Genomic DNA, 20063 nt, shown 5'->3' with positions numbered 1-20063 from the left:
TATCTGGGAACACAAATAAGAGATATTTCTGTTTTGTAATACAAACAAGTGATTTTCCAGTGGCTTAAAACATACAGGGCCTCATTAAGACTTGGGTTGATATGCTCGCATAAATCTGCCAGAATACCACCCAAACTAATTACTATTACAACCACTTGGTCCGGAGGAATTTCCACCAGATTACAACTGGTGGTGGCGGTGTAATTCGCCATTCATACTGAGTCAATTGGACTCAATGTGGCTATTTGTCGGAATTACCCCAGCAGAAATTCCAACAATTTTGGCGTTGAGTTGGAGGATTTACCTCCAGGATATTGCTTGCGACAAATCTTCCATTCCAGGCCTGCAATCGTAATTTGGCATAGTGGTAAAGTTGTCGGTAAAGGAGTTACCGCCAACTTTACCACTTACTGCCCAACTCGTAATGAGGACGAAATTGTTCTCTGCGCAGAAGTACGGTTGCAAGGTACTGTGGCAGATATTGATGTGTTGGACTGGTTGATGAGTTTTCAGTATAATCACATATGACATATTTTATTTTAGCCCATCTGTTTGAAAAAATTGTTGTAAGATATTCAAAGAATTGCAATGGCTGGGAAGAGGAAATTCCTTTCCAAACTCTCTTCTGCGACGGTAGCTCACAACGTGGATTACCTCATTAGTCAGTTGGGCACATGGAAAATAATGTGCGCACAACAGCCAACCGGTTCCGCACATAGAGAAAAATAATTAGAGGGAACATTGCTCCAGGGTCCTCCCTTTAAACCTGTGGCCATATCAGACATCACATTATGGAAAACAAAGCTGGTTCTTGCAATGGCAATCAAACCTTCCCACCCGATTGTTTTGTTGGTTGCGCCACCCTCCACCATTAAAGTGTGATCTCCTCTTTAGGCTCAAGGTCATCTCTCAGTTCTATATGTCAAAGGGTGTCATCCGTCTCAACGCCCGAAAGGTTGAGTTTGGAACTCCTTCTGTACAGGAACATAACAGCCATATCTACTCATGACTAGTATGTTCCTCTTCACACTTTACGAAGAAACTTCCCTTCAAAGCCTGGTACCCCCAGGTCTAGCAGCATCATGGGCTGAAGCTGGGGGGAGGGGGCTGTCGTGAGCTAATCAGATCATCTACCTGTGTTATCTCCTCAACCAAATGCATCATTACGAGCTCCAAGTTACAAAGAACGAAGAACGTTGCTTTGGGAGTGGGTTTTTACAGAGCACACTAGTTTGCAAATTAGTATTGCACATAAGATCCTTGGGGTTTGCGGCACCTTGAAGGTCTGTGGTCTGAGGGCCTCATTATTTGGCTTCAATATACTTCATTGTTAAGTGCAGGGACAAGGACGAGGTGTGCGGAGGACATGTTCTGATCACTTAATGATAATCGTAATTACTCCTTTTCCCATGCATAGGGGAAATACTCTGATTACTTTCCGATAATGTGATTTACATCCAGTCCTACTCTTCCTCATGTGAGTACTTACAGTAATTAAACCACCTTCCAATTTGGAGAAAGCATCTTCTCCTTCTTTGTATCATAGAGGAAGTTCCATGGGAGTTTGAAAGTTTTAAACTCTGGATGACATGGGGAGTGGAAAATAAAAAAACTTTGTGGGAAATAGACTTTAGTCGTTAGTCGTGCATATTCATTTCTAAATGTAGGAACGGGAGTAATAACTATCGCCAGTAGGTACGCAAAGCATTATTCTGCAGGCTCTGCATTTTTTAAAGATGTTTTTTTCTTTTAACAGAGTATGAAGCCATTCTGAAAGCCAAGAGTCTGTATATGAAAACAAGAAGAAGGAGTGCACAGAGGAATACCCAAAGTACTACAAAACGTGGAAAGCATCATTCCACTGAACCTGTGCAGGTGTTCTCTCAGGAGATCCAAGTGCCCTGCACAGCTGCGAGGATCCATACAACAGAGAAAACATTTGGTTGCAGAGTTTGTGGAGTGGGCTTCAGTCACAGGTCCAGTCATCTCAAACACATCATATCACACCGGGGTGAGAAGTCCTATAAGTGTACAGAGTGTGAGAAAAGCTTCAGAAACATCTCACACCTATGCAGCCATCAGAAAAGCCATACTGGGGAGAGGCCATATAGGTGCACACAGTGCAAGAAAAGCTTTAGTTTCTCCTCAGCTCTGAGAATTCATCAAACGATCCATACTGGGTTGAAGCCCTATGAGTGCACAGAGTGCAAGAAAAGCTTTGCTCGCTTTGCAGAACTGAGAAGTCATCATAGGATCCATACTGGGGAGAAGCTCTATGAGTGCACAGAGTGTAAGAAAAGCTTCAGTCATGTGAGAGTTCTCATTGAGCACCAGAGGATCCATACTGGGGTGAAGCCTTACACGTGCACAGAGTGCAAGAAAAGCTTCACCCAGTCCTCAGCTCTGAGACTCCATCAGAGGATCCATACTGGAGTGAAGCCTTACAAGTGCACAGAGTGCACAAAAAACTTCAGTGACCCCTCAGCTCTGAGCAGCCATCAAAGGATCCATACTGGGGAGAAGCCTTACAATTGCACAGAATGCATGAAAAACTTCAGTTGTTCCTCAGCTCTGAGAAGTCATCAGAGGATCCATACTGGAGAGAGGCCATACAGGTGCACAGAGTGCAAGAAAACCTACACTCTATCCTCAACTTTGAGAAAACATCAGAGGATACATACTGGGGAGAAGCCTTACAAGTGCACAGAGTGCACACAAAACTTCAGTCTCTCCTCAGCACTGAAAAGTCATCAGAGGATCCATACTGGAGAGAGGCCGTACAGGTGCACAGAGTGTAAGAAAACCTACACTCTATCCTCAACTCTGAGAAAACATCAGAGGATCCATACTGGGGAGAAGCCTTATGAGTGCCCAGCGTGCAAGAGGAGCTTTGCTAATCTAAGTTGTCTGCTTAGCCACCGGAGGACCCATTCAGATGAGAAGCCCTATCAGTGCACAGAGTGTAAGAAAAGCTACAGGCAGCCTTCACATCTGAAAAGGCATCAGAGGATCCATACTGGGTAAAAGTCCTGCAAGGTTGGACAGTGCTAGAAACATTTCAGTCAATCCTCCGCTTTGAACACTTATCAAAGGATTCATTCTTTGAAAAAGAAAAGGGGACCACCTAGTCGATCTTTGAATATCCGCCTTTGGAAATGGTTCTTAAGTGGATGGATGTTGGATGTTTCCTTGCAATTAGATAGTCACCCACACTCTGCCTGTGACTGATAACATAACATCATAGAAAGAATGGACAATTACGTACACCGAGATTTACAAAAGAAATATAATTATACAACTACAATCACAGCAACAATCATTCACCACTCGACACCCAAGTAAATTGGGCAATTACACTCAATCAGGCGATTACACTCATACAGGCGATTATCAGTTTTCTCGCTGCTCCACTCTATCACACCAAGGCAATGAAAACCAACAAAACCAGGGAATGTCCAATAGACTTCCTGTCCTGACCCGTCAATGAGTTGCACCGGAAGTGAGGGACAGGAGGTCAGACATCAGTGTTTCTGTGTATGCAGCAGTCAAGGCAATCAAGCACTTTACTAATGATTCCGGCCAGCACTTTCATTGCAAGGGACAGTTCAGCGAGCAAATCTTTTTTCAGGACAGATGGGCAGCATGGTGGGTCTTGTGGTCAGCCCTTGTTCTGTGCAGGCAATAGATCAAGGAAACGGTTGATCAATTTTATTTGTCAAAAGATTTTTTAAAGAATGCAAAGGGCCTGCATCTCTAACCCCACTGAGAACGGGCCACGAGTGCCATCAGCAGCATGTCATCACTGAGCTTCTGCCTTCCTTGCCTAGGGCACATGCTCCAGTACCATTCTCAATTGATTCAAAATGGACCTTATTTGGTGAGACCAATGCAAGCTTCATTTAAGAACATTATTCCTCTACTGCTCCTCCCCCGATCAAGTGCCCAGTGAAATGCTGGATTCTACAGGCTACACCCGTCATACCACGACCTGCCAGCAATTTTGCTAGGAAGGATTCCTTGCTTCCTCAATTGCTGCAAACATTTTCAGCTTCATGCAAAGTGATACTGTATATCAATCGGTGCCTCAATCGTCCATCCTAAACTGAAGGGCAGGATCTGTGGAAAGTATTGCAAATGTTTGCCCTGCCTTGCACAGTTATAAGGGTAGCGCCATTCTGAGACAACAGTCTCTGAACCGGTCCCAGGAAAATGTTTTTATTCAAAATAGCAATAGTTTAGAAGCTACACCTCTCTCCCCCTCTCTTTCGATCACCCTACCATTCCCCCTCTCTTCGCCTCACTCAGGCCTCCCAAATTGAGGACGTTGCAGTCAGAGGTGCTGTGACCCTCAGCTCAGCCAAGTGTGCCGATGGGGTAGGAGCTCTACAGCAGGAGCCTCTCAAACCACTCACTAGTGAGCGCATTAATAGGCGGCAACACACGTGTAGTGGCAGAGGACAGAAGCCTGCCCGGGCAACATCAATAGACCACCCCCCACGATGAAGCCATGGACTAGCTGCTCTGCACAGCTTTAAGTTAGCCCACACCTCCTAATGAGTAGCATTTCTTTGCGAAAGTCAATGTCCTCATCACTGGGGTGGAATTTGGATGTAATGGACCAAAGCAAGTTACAGCGCATAGGTGGTATGCAGGCTCTTGGAGGGTCATTGGGTTTTGGGTGGTCACTCAATGCCCCACACCTAAGCCACTTCCTAAAATTGACCTCCCGCCTCACTTCCCAAAATGTTGAGTCTGGTTCGACTCCTGAGGGGGTCTCTTCATCAGCCCCTCTATTGCACCTTCTCTCCGCTTTCTCCTTCTGTCTCTCTCTCTCGCCCAACCCTCACTCTCTCGCTCACCCTTTCACTCTGAAGCCCGTTCACTAGTGTGTAAAGACTTCTCTCTCTGGAGATACAAGTATTGCCCAAGCTTCCAGATTAGCTCTGCACGTGGGATCGCGTGTTACTGACAGTGGTGCCGGCCTCCAGATATCCTGTTCTCATTGGCTCTGAGTTTTCAACTAGCAGGAATTGGATCTCTTCCCCATTGTTGAGTTTGTAAAGCTATTGATTTGTCTTCTAAATTCGTTATAAAGTATTTTCCCTGTCTTCTCATATTTGGGGCAGTGTGAAAAGGGAAGTGGTCTTTGTTTTTCACCACCTTGCGAGTAGATCTGTTTTTGCTCTGCTTTCCAAGACTGCCTTTGCCGGCCTCTCTTAATTTCGAGACTGCGTTCACCGGCCCTGTATTTGGTCATTATCCTCCTGTGCTTCTGGATTTTTACTGTAATAACATAGTCTGCTTTAGCCTGTCATTTTGTTTTGGGTCTGAGTCTGGCTTTTCTGTGGCTGATCTGTTTCATGTCTTCTGTGAGTAGATTCAGTTCTATTGATTTCAAGTTCCTTTCATTTCTCTGGTTGGGGGAGGGGTTGGCAGAGTCACTGATTCTTGAATGTGTGCAGTTTCCTCTGTGTTTTGAGACTTTTGATTCGGAAGAAAATGTTGCTGTCCTTTTTGCTGTTCAGTCCTCTAGCAGGGTCAGTAATTGGTGCCTCCCCAGATCTGTAAGACCAGAATTGTTGACAGTATTCAATCACTCATGACATGCAGCTTTGAGTTTATGGAATATAATGCTTGTATGGCTATTTCTCTCAGGTACTTCGTGGTCTGTTGTAATATCAGAGGCCTTGAATACCATTCTAATGTAGGTGCACTTGGACAGGTGTTCAATGGTTTTTCTATCTTGGGTCTTGTTCAGGATTTTCAGTTGTAGAGCAACACTTTTGTTTTGGCTTTGTTTATTTTCAGACACCACCATTTCTAGTAACTTTTGAGTATAACTAGGCTTTGTTGTTGCCATGGTTCCACCTGTGAGAAAAGAAGTAGGTCATTAATGTAGATTGTGCACATGAACTTCATCGCTATATATAGGGGCGGTCACAGCCCTATAGTTAAGCTGAGTATCAAGTTTCGGAGATAACCTGAAAATTGAATTGCTAATAAATTTTGACTCGCATAAGGTATATAGCTGATATGTTGCAAACAAAATGTTTGTCACAGGCTTTCCCAGACTGGAAATGATGTAAAAGATTTGCTAATAATTTAAAAAGTTATTGAGAATGCAAAATAATCTGTTTTCGGCCTAATCTCATTCATTTCCCCATTGAGAAAAAGTCAACATTTCGCAGAGCACAGCAAAAACCGCTGAACGGAATTGTACCAGGCACAAAACAATAGGGTCATGGAACGACACAATTTCCAGGAGCAGTCTGGGGTTATTCCATCTAGTCGTGGTAAAAATATTTGACGGAGAAGGGGTAGCGCACTTCCCCCAAAATTACAGCTATATCTCCCATTGTGCTTTGCAGCAGAGAGGCTTTTTAGAAATGAAAAAGCCGCCATTTTTTTTGTATGATGCAAGAGATAACCAGGGTTATTTCCGAAATAACCAGGGTTAGCTGAAAACAAAAAGTGAAAAGAATGCCATTTGAAAGAGAAAAAAGGATAAAATGGCATCAGGCTAGATGCAAGGAGGAGGAAAGAAGACATTGGGCCTCATTACGACCCAGGCGGTAAGTTACCGCCTGGGTTGTACCTTTACCACCATGGCGTAAACTATGTTTACGCCATGGTGGTTGGCGGACTTACCGCCCCATTCCGAGGTGAGTGGGGCGGTAAGTCCCCATTAACCCATTTACCCTTCCCCATTCCCATTTTTGCCCCATAGGGCATAATGGGAGTGGGGAAGGCGTTAATTACGCCACCGTAAATTACGGTGGCGTAATTAACAACAAGGTCCCTTAGCGCCATGGATTTTAACACCTGCTAAAAGCAGGTGTTAAAACCTCCATGGCGCTAAGGGACCTAGGAATCAGGCGGTAAGGGTCGGCGCTGTTTACGCCGCCGTAAACCCCTTACCGCCTGGGTCCTAATGAGGCCCATTGTGTGAAATTGGGGCGGGGACGAAGTTCAGAGCTTAAACATTTTCTCATGACGGGTTATTTTTTGCATAACCTGCGTTATAGTAGAATAAGGGATCAGGAATGAAAGTGCCTCATATGAATAACTGGGGTTTATTTACAAATAACCAGGGTTACTGTGCGAATAACTGGGGTCAATTTATGAATAATTACTGAAGAGAGAGACCCTGGAATAGCACTCATGTCCCCTATGAGACTGTCATTAGGGGACACCAAGGCATAGCAGCGTTAGTCATGAAGCAAACCTGCACGCATGCATGAAGTTAGGCAGACATGCAATAGACATGCAATAGACATGAACAATATGCTTATAACTCCTGTAGGTAGAGGAGGGATACATTTACATAATGCTAAGAACCTTTCTCTTCTTTGGCCAAAGCAAAACCGCAAGTCGCAGAATATACGTGGACCAAGCTTGCATATGCCTCCGGATTGTGTGTGCGCTTTACAAATGCAATAAATAAATAAATATGCTTTATTGCAACTAACTACACAAAGCCGTGAAAACACATAGGGAACCAATAGAATAACTGCAGTGAATCAGGCAGGAAAAGCCAGGCCTCAAGTACATGGAAGGGGAGAGAGGATCCCTGCAGCACGAGGAGCAGAGATGGTGTTCACAGCCAAGTACAAGAGTGGATGGAAAGTTCCTGGTTCCCAAGCCACCTACAAGAATTCAGAATAAAATCCTCATAATTGCAGACAGAAGGCCTCTGGTTTACGGTCCCTACACACGTGACGCAGCAGAGCAAGACAATGTGGGAAGAGAAGATGTTACCAGTGAGTCAGAGTGAAATTATACAAGTGTTGCCTACCAAAACTGCGACCTGCTGGCACTCTATCAGGCTACGTGATCAGACCAATAGCAACAATATGGAACACACAGCACTCCATAGCCATTCCCATCACCTTGGAAAGGTGCACAGAGCTCTGTGACCAGAAAGGATCTCAGTCCCGGAGGACCCGCTCTAGACAATCCAGAAGCTCCATTTGTGAGGTGGTATAAAAGGTTGCACGGGCCAATGGTTTTCCTGCGACCCTGCAACAATGTAGTGGGCAACGTTTGGGGGTAGTCCCAGGTGGAGTCACCTGACATGATGAACCAATGGGACAAATAATATATGGGATTTCGATAGGTATTAAACCCAAGCTAACCAATGGGGATACCTCGTAGGTTTTTGGGGTGGATCCAGTTTTTGTGACGTCACTAGGGCATAAAACCCTGTGACATAGGTTTGGGAGCTGAGATTGCTGGAGAATTGTCTTTTCCTGTATGATCCCGGTCCTATGAAAAATAAAGACAGTAAACTTTGCCCCATGGCTACATCTTCTGTTTGGTTTGTGCATTGGGGAGTTTTGATGGGCCTAAAATACTCTACTAATTCAGGTCCTTGTTATTGCCAATCCCCAATTCCTCTGGTGTACTTCATTACTATCATCAGGGCTTATACTAACCACGGATATGGGAAAATGTGTTTTTTAAAGGGGTGTTAAAAACCAGTGATTGATCCCAAAAAAGTGCAATGTTACAGCTACAGTGAGGTGGGCGGTAATGGGTGTAGCCGAAGATCATGGCTGCTGGGTTACATTAAGGAACAATATGGCCCAATATGGAAAGTGGCCATGGCCAAAGGCCATGGCTAGTGGGCCCCAACAAAACCTATTGGGGCAACATGTAAAGGGACCATGGCTAATGGCCATGGCTAGTGTGCCCAAAAGAAACCTAGTGGTGTGGTCATGGCCAAAGGCCATGGCTAGTGGCCTGTAAAGAAAACTATGGTATAACAAAACCCTTGAACTTAACTGAAAAAAACCTTAGTTAGGGTGCAGTTAAGTTGTGCATATTTAACGCAACAAAACCCTTGAAATTCAGCGGATGTGGGAAGTCATGACCAGTTTAACTCAGCATGTTCCTGTTGCCAAGCCTATGAGCACATACATATTATAAGAGAAGGGATTTTGGGCCTCCTCACCTCCCGAAGACCGGAGGATACATCATCAATTCCTCTCACGAGGCAGCTGTGGGCCTGTAATCCACCAGGCCAGCACATGAGGTAATCCCTCTTGGGTCTGGCATATTTGTTTGCCCTGATTCTGAGCGTGGTGACGAGCGCTACATTTATTTCGTATCTGCCCTCCTGGGCTGTACATTATTTATACAGTGCTCCTTCATAAGCTTGAAGGGCTGCACGTATCCTTTCTCAGCCTTTGCCCACAAGGTGTTTTGAGCCCCTGCACTCTCCATCATGGCCACCATTGTCCCAGAGCACAGGAGTGCTGGACTGCCTGCCTTGCCTCCCATCTGATTGGCCATCCAATTTAAATCCGTACCAATCAGGAGCCAACATCAAAGGCACCTGTCTGTGCCTGTCCGGACCTGGGAGGGCTCATGCTGCTCACCTCCCCTCACCACATGGAACATTTACTCACCTTGCGACCAGCTACACCACAAACTTGTGAGGCACCTGCGGCTTTGTTCTCCCTTACTGGCATACCTGTGAGTTATGTTCCTGGTGCCTATTCATAATTGAGTAACCATATAACTTAGCGATGTCTTAAACTCTGTCTGCTGTTTTTCTCCTATGCCTCCTGTACCCCTCTTTTTTCTGCATCTGGGTGTCTCAAATCTTAGGTTTGTTTTGTACAACGTTACATTCCCATTGCTGCGTTGCATCTATGTGCCTCCAAGCATCTCAAATCTAGATGTGTTTTGTGCATCCATTCACCCATATATTGGACCCATTTGTTCTGATGCATTTGCCTGCTCCCTTTTTAGGCTCCTAGCCGCCTGGTGAGTTTGTCACTTCTTCTGTCCTCCATTCTTATCTCTCCACCACTTCTATGGCACTTACCATTTCGCCAATCTATTCCAACTGCTATACTATCACCTGTCCTCCCCCTCTAACGAAGTCTGGAAGGAAAAAGTTTAAAAAGCACTTCCTGACCAATCACCCTGGTATACCCATTGCAGACACCTATGTCAGCGCAACTTGCAGACACATCATCACTGATTCCTCTTTTCTGTCCCCTCCCCAGATCTTTGGACTCCTCATCTGATCTCCACTCTCTCTCCTTTCTTATCCTCACCCATCAATGGTGGTACTAGATAGGAAGTGCTCTTGGCGGGCTTCTCATCATCCAGGTGTATCATTAATGTCTATGGCAATGGCACTATCATGGCTCAGGGTCCTCAACCCAACCTCCTCCATTGTGACCGGTGCCTGCAGTTCCTCATAAACTTCCTTTCTGTGCCCGCTAGGTCTCCTTCCTCTATATCTGTCCCTCCTCCTCCTCCTCTGACTCGTGTACCACGCCCTTGTTCCCCTCATTGGAAAAACTTTAAAGGCAGAAACCTGCTTCATCTAGCCATGCTCAATGCACGCTCTGCTATCAAACACTTTGGTGACATCTGCTTCCTCCTTGAAGACCTTGACCTCTATTTTCTCTTACCGAGAAGTTGTTCAATGCCAGCTCAGTCACTGCTTTTGACTGTCTTCTCCCCGACGGCTACAAGATCATCTCTAAGCCTTGCCCTAACCGTGCTGGTGGTAGGGCTGCCCTGATCTTCCTTGAGTGGGTCCTGTCATTCCTCGTACACACCCAGCCATACTCCTCCTTTGAAAGCCTGGTCTGCAAACTGGTTATCTTGCCCACCTCCTCCCTGACTATTGCCACTATCTGCAGGCCACCTGGCTCATGACCCTGCTCCTCTCTGAATGGGCTGATTTCTCCACCTCTCTCCTTTTTTCCTCCTCTAAAATCCTTATACTGGGTAACTTCAACATACATCTGGAATCCTCTATCACAGCATTCACTCTCTTCCATGACTTCTGCATCTCGCTCTCCCTTTCCATTCTCCCCTCTGGTCCTACCCACTTAGCTGGACATACTGTCAATGCTTTTATCCACACCAATCTTTTACTCTACCCCCATTCACTAATTCACTACATCGCTCTCCTGGTCAAACCACGCCCTCCTCTCCCTTGGGTCCTATTGGTCCTCTGACTGCACCTCCCCCAGCTCTGCCAAACTCGTTCACCGACTTCCATCCGATGAAACTAGTGTCAGCTGCTGGCTTCGCATCCACCTTCATCCCCTCTCCCCTCCCATTACAGATTCTACCTCTGACTCTGCTCTCGGCAACCTTCATCTTGCCATCACTAACACTCTTGACATTCTGGCCCCAGTCATGAGGATCCGCCTGAAACATGCCACCAAGAGTAACACCTGGTATTACTCCAGTCTTGCAACCATGAAGCGTCAATGCAGAGCTGCAGCGAGGAAGTGGCAGACCTCAGGGTCATCTTCTGACAAATTGGCCTGTCGACTTCTCCAAAGGCAATATCGTCTCTCCATTCGCCCCAAGAAGAGGGCCCACATCCAGGCACGCATCTCTGGAGCATCCAAAAACACAGTTGATTCCTTTAAAATCTGCAAAGAACTAGCCACTCCTTCTGCAGTCTCCACCTCGCCTCTTCCCTCTCAGGCCCTCTGTACTGCATTGGCCACAAACTTCATAAAAAGAAATCAGGACATCCCGAGCGCTCTTTCTTCCCCCCTTCTCCCTTTCATCCCCCTGCCACCCTCAGCCTCCCATCCTCCCTCAGCATTTCTCTCCTCCTTCTCTCCTTTCACATCGGATGAGGTCACTAGGATTGCCTCCTTTATGAAGGTCTCCTCCAAACAGGTCTCCCCCTGTTCTTCAATAACTATTAAGGACAACACCGGCTCCCTTGCCCCTGCACGTGCTGACTTCTGTAATCACTGGCTTGATACCGGGTTTTTTCCCTCCTCTCTCAAGCACTCTTTTGTGTGCCCCCTCCTGAAAAAGTAATCTGCTGACACTTCATGTCCGGCTAACTACTGCCCTCTCTCTATCACTCCTTTCCTTGCCACCCCAGCTCGATCACTCCCTTCCTTGGGAAACTCCTGGAGAAGCTAGTCTTCCCCAACTAACCTAGCAAACTAAGCCTGTTGGTTACATCCACGATCATTAATCTGGATTCCGAGCATCCAGAGGCTCGAAAAAAGCTTTTCTGAACAACCCTGATGAATTGCTTGCATCTCTCGACTCCTACTCTCCTGCTGTTTTCATTCTACTTGATCTCTCCTCTGCCTTCGATACGGTTAACCATTCTATCCTCATAAAACGGCTCCATGATACCCTTGGTATCTTGGAGCGGGCACTGGACTGGCTGACCACTTTCCTAAATGACTGCCCTACCCAGGTTATCCTGGGCTCTTTCTCCTCCCCCACCTCTATCTCCACCTGTGGTGTGCCCGAGGGCTCCAACCTCTCACACTGGCTCTTTAACGTCTATCTCGCCCCACTTGCTCACCTTATTTCCACCTTCTCCCCCCACTTCCAGTGTTATGCAGATGACACCCAACCTTTTTTCAAACTTCCCTCTGATCCTCTCCTTACCTCCTCTACCATTCCTGACTCTGTATCTGTGATACAGTCCAGGTGTGCCTCTAATGACCTCTGCCTCAATGCCAGCAAGACTGAGATCCTTCCTATTGGGACTCCTCCCTCTTTCCCCCTGCACTCTAGCCACCTGCTATGGGTTCTTCCCCCTTCTCCTTCATCTGAAGGCAGAAACCTTGGAGTCATCTTCGACCCAGCTCTCTCTTTCCTCCCTGTTAGGGAATATTTTCAGTTTAATGCTAGAATCCTCCCACTTTAGAGACTCATAGCTCTTTTGCTGAACTGTAGGACTTTGTACTTTTAATCCTATGTTGTGTTTTTTCTGTGTTTCTTTTACTTTTGGTGTCTGACAAACTCCATAGGCATCATCTTTTTACATTGTGTCACACAGCACCTTCAGTGCAGTGGTGGCAAAGGGAAATCTCTCCGATTCCCCAAGGTTTGAATACCTTCTCTCGGATAGACTACTGTTTCCCAGAGCAGTAAAGTGAAAACACTTTCTAGACCCAGCACACACTATCTTACAATAGGGTGATGGAGGGGTTACTTAGTATCCCCTTTGTCTAGTTTCTCATGTAAAACATTTGTGTTACCCTTTCTACAATTAATGGCTGGTGGCAGTGGTTTACTTTTCCCTACCATTGGGGGTCATTACGAGGTTGGAGGTAACCATGGTGCTATTAGCGCCATGGCTGCCTCCAAAACCTCACCGACTCCGCCCTGGTGAATGGAGCTATTACCGCCCCATTCCAAGGTTGGCGGGGGCGGTAATTCCCCATTCACCAGGGCCCTTCCCCATTCCCATTTGATCCCCCATAGGGCTCAATGGGAATGGGGAAGGCGCTAATAACGGTACCGCAAATTGCGGTACCGTTATTAGCTCTAAGGTCCCTTTGCGGGTCCCTTGCTTAACGCCTGGTAAAACCAGGCGTTAAGGGAGGACCCGCAAAAGAAACTCGTAGTAGGGTGGTAAGGGATTTCTGGTACCGGTGCCCTTACCGGTACCGGTAATCCCTTACCGCCCGGGTCGTAATGAGGCCCATTGTGTGTTTCTACCGCGGGCTGCAATTGCAGCTGCAGTAAAGCACCTATGGGTGCCCATTTTGTCAAAATGGCCCTGTCTTCTTTTTTCACCATTTCATGTTGGAAAGTTTCTTCCTGAGATATACTCTGCGCGCCAAACCAGGTTTGGTCCCTTTGTTCATTTTGTCTTTGGCAGGATTCACTGGTGAAGCCCGCCTCTGGCTCCAGCGTGTCTGGCAGGGCAGGAAGGGAGGGAGGTGCCCGAAACTCCCCGTGCTTAATCCACTTGGTTACAGGAATGCACCCAAAGGTGATTGGCTGGCTGTACTTGGAGAACAGCCACCCTGCTGTGTGAGTGACAGCTCGGCTGCTAATGAATGGGATAAATCTGCATAAAATGTGAGGCTTTTGGCTTGGAAGGCAGAGTCGACCACTGGACGAAGGAATCCGAAGAACTTGGAAGAGACGCCTGCTGCAACTCCTGGACTGTTGATTTGCCCGGTGAAGCCCTGCTGCATTGCTGAAGCTCCGAATTCGCCTCGACTAGAGAAGCCCTGCAATGGACGACTTGTCCCTTTGGGTTGGTGGGACCAATCAACCTCAAAGCGTACTCGTCTGGACATCCTCTCAGAGCTGGCTGTTCTTACATTGCTGCTGCAGGAACCGATCGCCAGGGACAGGAACACCAGGATCAAGTCCATTGTTTTTAAGTCGGCCTCGAGCTCCAGGAAGATCCTCCAGACTCCCATGAAGCAGGACTGACCAAACATGAGCCACTTCAACAGAGTGCTGGACTTCAGATGTGAGGAAAGTCCATAGAGGTATCTGAGAACCGCAGTGGTGCTTTTTTCAAGAGCCGCGAGGGGCTGAAAGCACGAAGTGCAGCTGATCTGAAATTTGCTGATTGCTGCCGCTGACCTTCAATCCGGAGTGCAGGAGTCCCTAGACGTCCTCCCTCTTGACCCCATGACTGAGGCTCAGGAACAACAGGATCTGCAGACCTACAACTGGAATAGAAGCCAGCTGGAACCAATTTCTTCAAACCAAGGGAACTGTAAAACTAAGGGGTTGCTTACCTCTTGTTGTGTAGCCTTGCTAGCTCTCAGTTGAGACTTGTCTTGGTTGCCATTACAGAGTTGCTTGCAGCTTTGCCCCTAAAACGCCTCCCAGATTGTGGCCCTACAGTGATATCATTTTCTACAGAAATGTGTAAAACATTGTGCAAGACTTTTTACCTACCTGCAAGAAGTGCTTCAGTTCATCTACACGTTTGCTCAATTGACATTGAAAGACTCTTCTTACCTCAGACTTTGTGCTTTAACTATCCCTCAACAAAAGTCACACATTCGATAACTTGTGTAGCTGGGAAAGGGTTAATCTACTTTGCATTGGAGGGTTCAAAAAGTACTTACCTGATGAAGAATATTTGTTAACCATTGTTTTATTCCCTCATATTTTCCTTTTGACAACAACCTCAGTATTGCTCTAAATGTGCCGGTGATATGTTAATGTCCACAGTGTCCTAGTTACTAAAGTAACCTGAGGGTGTAGGAATTGTGTGTGCCATCCCAAAAGGGTATCTACTGATTTATTGAAACTGAGAGTGTGTTTTGCTGAAGTATATTATTGTGTTGCATATGTTGCTCCCTTCTAAAAAAGGGTTATTCAACTGACTGTTAAATTAATACATAATTGTTTAATCAAGAAACCCTGTGCTTAAGTGTTTATTTGAATAACTGTCACTGTGAAACTCTATGTTACAACCTTACAGTTCACATTGACCCCTCGATATATGCCTGGCTGCTCAGTCATTCTACCAACTTGTGTTGTACAGGCTTATACCAAAGGTTGGGTTAACTATTGCCAAGAGGACAGGGCTGGTGCAGTCTCCCAAAGGGTACTGCATACAATCTTGACTAACACTCCCCCTCCTCCTGACCCTTGCCAAGAAGGCCCATTTTCAACTTCATCTCCTTAGAGGCATCCTTCCTTTCCTTACTTTCCCCCAGAAGCTCAATGTCTCTAGATCCCGGGTACTTGCTAGGCTGGACTACTGCAACAGCCTCTTCCTTAATCTACCCTCTTCCTCTCTCTGTCCCCTCCAGTTTATCCATACTAGGGCTGTAAGTCTTATCTTTGGCCTCAAGCCCGTCAACGGTTTCTCTACAGCCCTAAAATCTCTCCACTGGCCCCCGGTTGCTGCAAGGATTAAATTCAAATCTCTCTGCATCATCCATAAAGCTGTCTGAGACCAGGAACCATGCTATCTACAACTTGCTCTCACAAAATACTCTCCCTACACACCTCTAAGCTCATCCGGCTCCAACTCTTTGTGCTTCAAGCATTTCTCTAAGCAGCGAGCTGGTGGCCGTTCTCTTTCCTTGGCTGGTTCCCTCCTCTGGAACAGCCTCCCCCCCTCCTCTCCGTCTTGTACCAGATCTCCTCAAATTCCGGTAGGTCCTCAAGACTTTTCTCGTCACCTCTGCCTTCCCTCCCTCTATCCCTCCTGTGCTAAACCCCACAGTTGCTGAGATTGGTGGCTAGGTTCTTATGTGTCCTCTGGGTCCTGGCCTTCAGCCCCCGCCCTCTCCCAGCACTTCCCTTTGGGCACCCACTGGCCTGTGCTCCCTCACAGGTTTGCACTTACTGTATTGGCAGGTGACCACTCCGTACCAAGTGATCTCTGCCAGGCACTTACCTGTTGCCTGCAACGGGCTGACTTCCCTGGCACTGTGGCTTCTTCTACCCCTTACCCTCTACCCCTTCCCCCCTTTTCCCCCCTCTCTCTCTCTCTCTCCCTCTGCACTTGCACGTTCTGAATGCTCACAGGTCCTAGTAGTATCAGTTTTTTCTATGTGCCTGTTGTTCCCATGTTTCCTTCCCCCTTTGCCCATATTTTCTTGTTGTATAAGCGCCTTACAGATGCCCAATAAATAAATAAAATTCACAATGATATTCAAAATGGCATTATGGGGGAGATCTGCAATGCTTGTTAGATCGCGAATTGGAAGTCCAGTGGTCGAAGAGAGTATTATTGGTTGGGAATGACACCCAATAGTTTTTGGGGGGCAGTTTCACCATTCCTATGCTTTGATTCTAAAAAGAAACAATTCCAGTAAGTATTTTTGTTTCATAATTTTATTTATTTTTCATTTTCGACAAGTGTGCGCGCACACTTCAGGGTGAGGCCCATTTTGTGATGGAGCTGCGAGGGTGTGGATATGGCAGCAGGGCACATGCCTTCGAAAGGCGCAGGCGAGGGGTCCAACCCCAGTCTCATGGACGAGCTGCGCATTCATGAGGGAGCACAACAGAGGACAAGGGTCAGGCATTTAACTGTGTCCCTGACAGCCTAGGAGGAAGTGCGAGAGTGAGGAAGTGGGGGGTCTGCCATTACACACCTGGAGAAAGCCTCCACCAGGGGTGTGTACAGTGTGCTCAAGTACTGACCTATTCTGCTGAGGCCCTCTTAATAATTGAGTCATTTGGTACTATTTATTTTCTGATTGCTCACTAATAACCACAAACCCTAAAGTCCCCCATCAGCGTATAATTGGTCTTTTATAACGCGCTCGGGATTCGACCTGTGTTGTGCTGCCTTGTCTTGCTGCGATAAACGCATTGCCCCTGAGCTATCCCCCCTCACCACTACTTACTGGGCAGTGACCAAGCTTCCTCTGTGCTTTCTGGCGTAAGCAATGTCCAAGTCTCCAGGGGGGATGCACAATGTTATGTATCCGTTGAAAAGTTACAAAACACATTTTCATCATTAATCATTGACCTTACCTCAACAGCAGTGACCTACCTGTGACCTCTCAGGGCCTCCCAGGATACCGCAGACTCTTTCAGGAGACGTGCATTTGGGGTGCCTAACGGGAGTCAGCAGCAAAGGTACCTGGAGGAGAAGGGCCTCCCTGGTGTCCAAAATAAAATGGCATTTCTCAACAGCTTCTGGAAGATGTAGTCCTTTGGTCAGTGTATTGGTATCCCCAAATCCATAGTAACTTGAACAATGTTCTAGAATGTTCTGTGTGAGTGGGGTGTGCTGCTTTAGTAGTGCTATGCCTCAATGGTGTTTGTGCTTGAACTGAAGTGTGTGTGTGTGTGTGTGGTTTTGCATGAAAAAGAGTGGTGCATGCATGTGGCCTTTGCCATCACTACCACCACCCATGGTCTAATTCCAGATGACTCCTACACAACCTGATCTATGAAACATGTTTAGGTGAGTCTCTTCCCCAGTCATACCAAGGAGTATGCTTGGTGGAGATGTTTTGGGTGGTGTGAGGTGAGGTGGTTGGGTAATATTGAGTGGGTGGATAGTGCTCTTTGGTTGAGGTGGTGGTGTAGTACGGGTGGGTGGTGTGAATGTGGATACAATGGTGTGATTGAGTAAGGTTTCATGGTGGAGTAAGGATACATGGGCATATCTATTGGGGTGTAGATGGGTGGGGTGTATAGGATGAGGTGATGTACTCTGAATGTGTGGCGTGGGTAAGGTTAGGTAAGTTGGGGTGGTGTGGTGATGTTGCGTAGGGGGGGTGAGGTAAGGTGGTGAGCTACATTTGGGTGAATGTTGTGGGTGAGATGAGGTGGTTTCAGATGGTGAGGAAAGGGTGTGTGGGTGTTTGCAGTGAGATGGTTGGCTGAGGTTTGGTGAGGTGGTGGGGCAAGAGGGGAGGATGATCAGAGGTTGGGTGAGATGAAGTGGTGAGAGGAAGTTAGGGTGGGTGGAGTATGTGGGCAACTTGGTTGAGCTTAATCCTGTGCTGATGTTGGGTGTGAGGAGTTGGTGGGACGAGGTGGTCAGATGGCTGGGGTGAGGTGAGTTGTTGAGGTGAGGTTGGGCGGTGCGGTGGGGTGCGCCTGAGCTGGCTACACAGTGGAAATGGTAAAGGTGCATTTTCCTTGTCTTAATCTCACTGTTTTTTGCACAGTCTCCCCTTCTTACCCTAAGCATGAAGCGCGACCTTGCCCGCAGTATTATGCTGATATTAGGTTGGATCCTGGTCAGATGCAGAAAATGGCCCTGAAAAGAAAATAAGCCTTTGCAATGTTTCCACTGATGTCAGTCAGGTGCACCTTACACAGACTCGCCGATAACATCCAGCCTGTTAGAGAGACAGATGTCAATCGGATTAATAAACCTTTGATGGGTGTTCTTTGGGAGCAGATGGTAGGGTAGCGGACAGGGAAACCCATATGGGTGTACAGTGATATATTTAAATAACTGGTGGCACCTTCACCTGCCAGCACCTCTCAATGCCATCTCCTTTTGTCCATGAAAAACCACACCTCTGTTAACGGTGCCGGTGCTTCAGTGAATTATATGTCGGTAGGTGCTTGACCTACCAAGTCGCCTGCCGGTAGTTCTCTGATTCTAGTGGCAGAAAGATGCCGGTAAGCGTTATTACAAAACTTTTTTCCAGACTGGCATGGTTGTAATGAGGCATTGTTTTGTGACCGCATTATATGCCAACATTTCCATTTCATATCACATTGATAATATTGCGCACACAATGTAATAGGTCAGCATTGCCACTGTAAATGACTCATGATATCTCCTTCCTCTCCTGTCAATTAAAAAAATGCATGCATTTCATTCATGAACATGTGCACACATACACACACGCAATCATACACAGTCACACACCCCGCCACTCAATTGTGATTAATTGATTCTCAGCCTTCACTCCTCTACAAACCAAATCACAACGCAATCATAAAGGTAAAACAGGGAGGGCCTCATTACGACCCAGGCGGTAAGTTACCGCCTGGGCCGTGACTTTACCACCATGGCGTAAACTACGTTTACGCCATGGTGGTTGGCGGACTTACCGCCCCATTCCGACCTTGGCGGGGCGGTAAGTCCCCAATCCCCATTTACCCTTCCCCATTCCCATTTTTGCCCCATAGGGTATAATGGGAGTGGGGAAGGCGTTAATTACGCCACCGTAAATTACGGTGGCGTAATTAACTCCATGGTCCCTTAGCGCCATGGATTTTAACACTTGCTAAAAGCAGGTGTTAAAAGCGCATTGGCGCTAAGGGACCTCGTACTCAGGCGGTAAGGGTCGGCGCTGTTAACGCTGCCGTTAACCCCTTACCGCCTGGGTCGTAATGAGGCCCGGAGTGTTAAGATGTACACCTCCTTTGCCTTTTGTGGTAACGCGTCCCAGGGCAGGCTATACTCCTAAGAGGGAATGTGAAGGTGAGCCAGTAGTGACCCAAACAACACAGTATCACCGTCCAAAATAAAGGGAATAAAGGAAGCCCAATCAAGGTTCTATAAAAATATAAACTCTTTAATAAAACACATCATCTGTCAGTAGAACAAAAAAAGATTGCTGTGCAAAAACGCACCCCAGAAGAAAGACAGAGAAGATGAGACAGACTGGAGAAAGTAGCACTTCCAGCTGATTCCAGGGGAGGGGTGGGGAAAGTACTACCAAAATGGATATGTTGGTAGAGACTGGAACAATTGTTACCTAACCAGTTTCCAGGGCCAAATAGACCCGGGGGCAGTTCACTGTCACAGTACCTGAATTCGGTTCTTGGTGGGCTGACGCAGCAGACCCGTGTTGAGCCTTGATGCGAGCTGATTAAGCTCAGTCAGGCAGCAGAAAATGGGCATC

At 46.9% G+C, this 20063-nt stretch overlaps 1 protein-coding gene across 2 annotated transcripts in view; it reads left to right on the top strand.

Moving 5' to 3' along the window:
• The window catches only part of LOC138551536 (zinc finger protein 658B-like), a 145557-nt gene extending 128665 nt beyond the window's left edge, over positions 1-16892 (top strand). For both annotated transcript variants that reach the window (XM_069642492.1, XM_069642493.1), the window contains one exon: positions 1757-16892. In XM_069642492.1, the coding sequence (XP_069498593.1) occupies positions 1757-3024 (1268 nt within the window). In that variant the 3' untranslated portion in view covers positions 3025-16892. The remainder of the gene's footprint in view (positions 1-1756) is intronic.
• The last annotated feature ends 3171 nt before the right edge of the window (positions 16893-20063 follow it).

This window comes from Ambystoma mexicanum, chromosome 1q (genome assembly GCF_040938575.1).
Source record: "Ambystoma mexicanum isolate Mex_15411 chromosome 1q, UKY_AmexF1_1, whole genome shotgun sequence".
Taxonomy (NCBI): domain Eukaryota; kingdom Metazoa; phylum Chordata; class Amphibia; order Caudata; family Ambystomatidae; genus Ambystoma; species Ambystoma mexicanum.
This window is presented reverse-complemented; position numbering and strand designations above follow the sequence as displayed.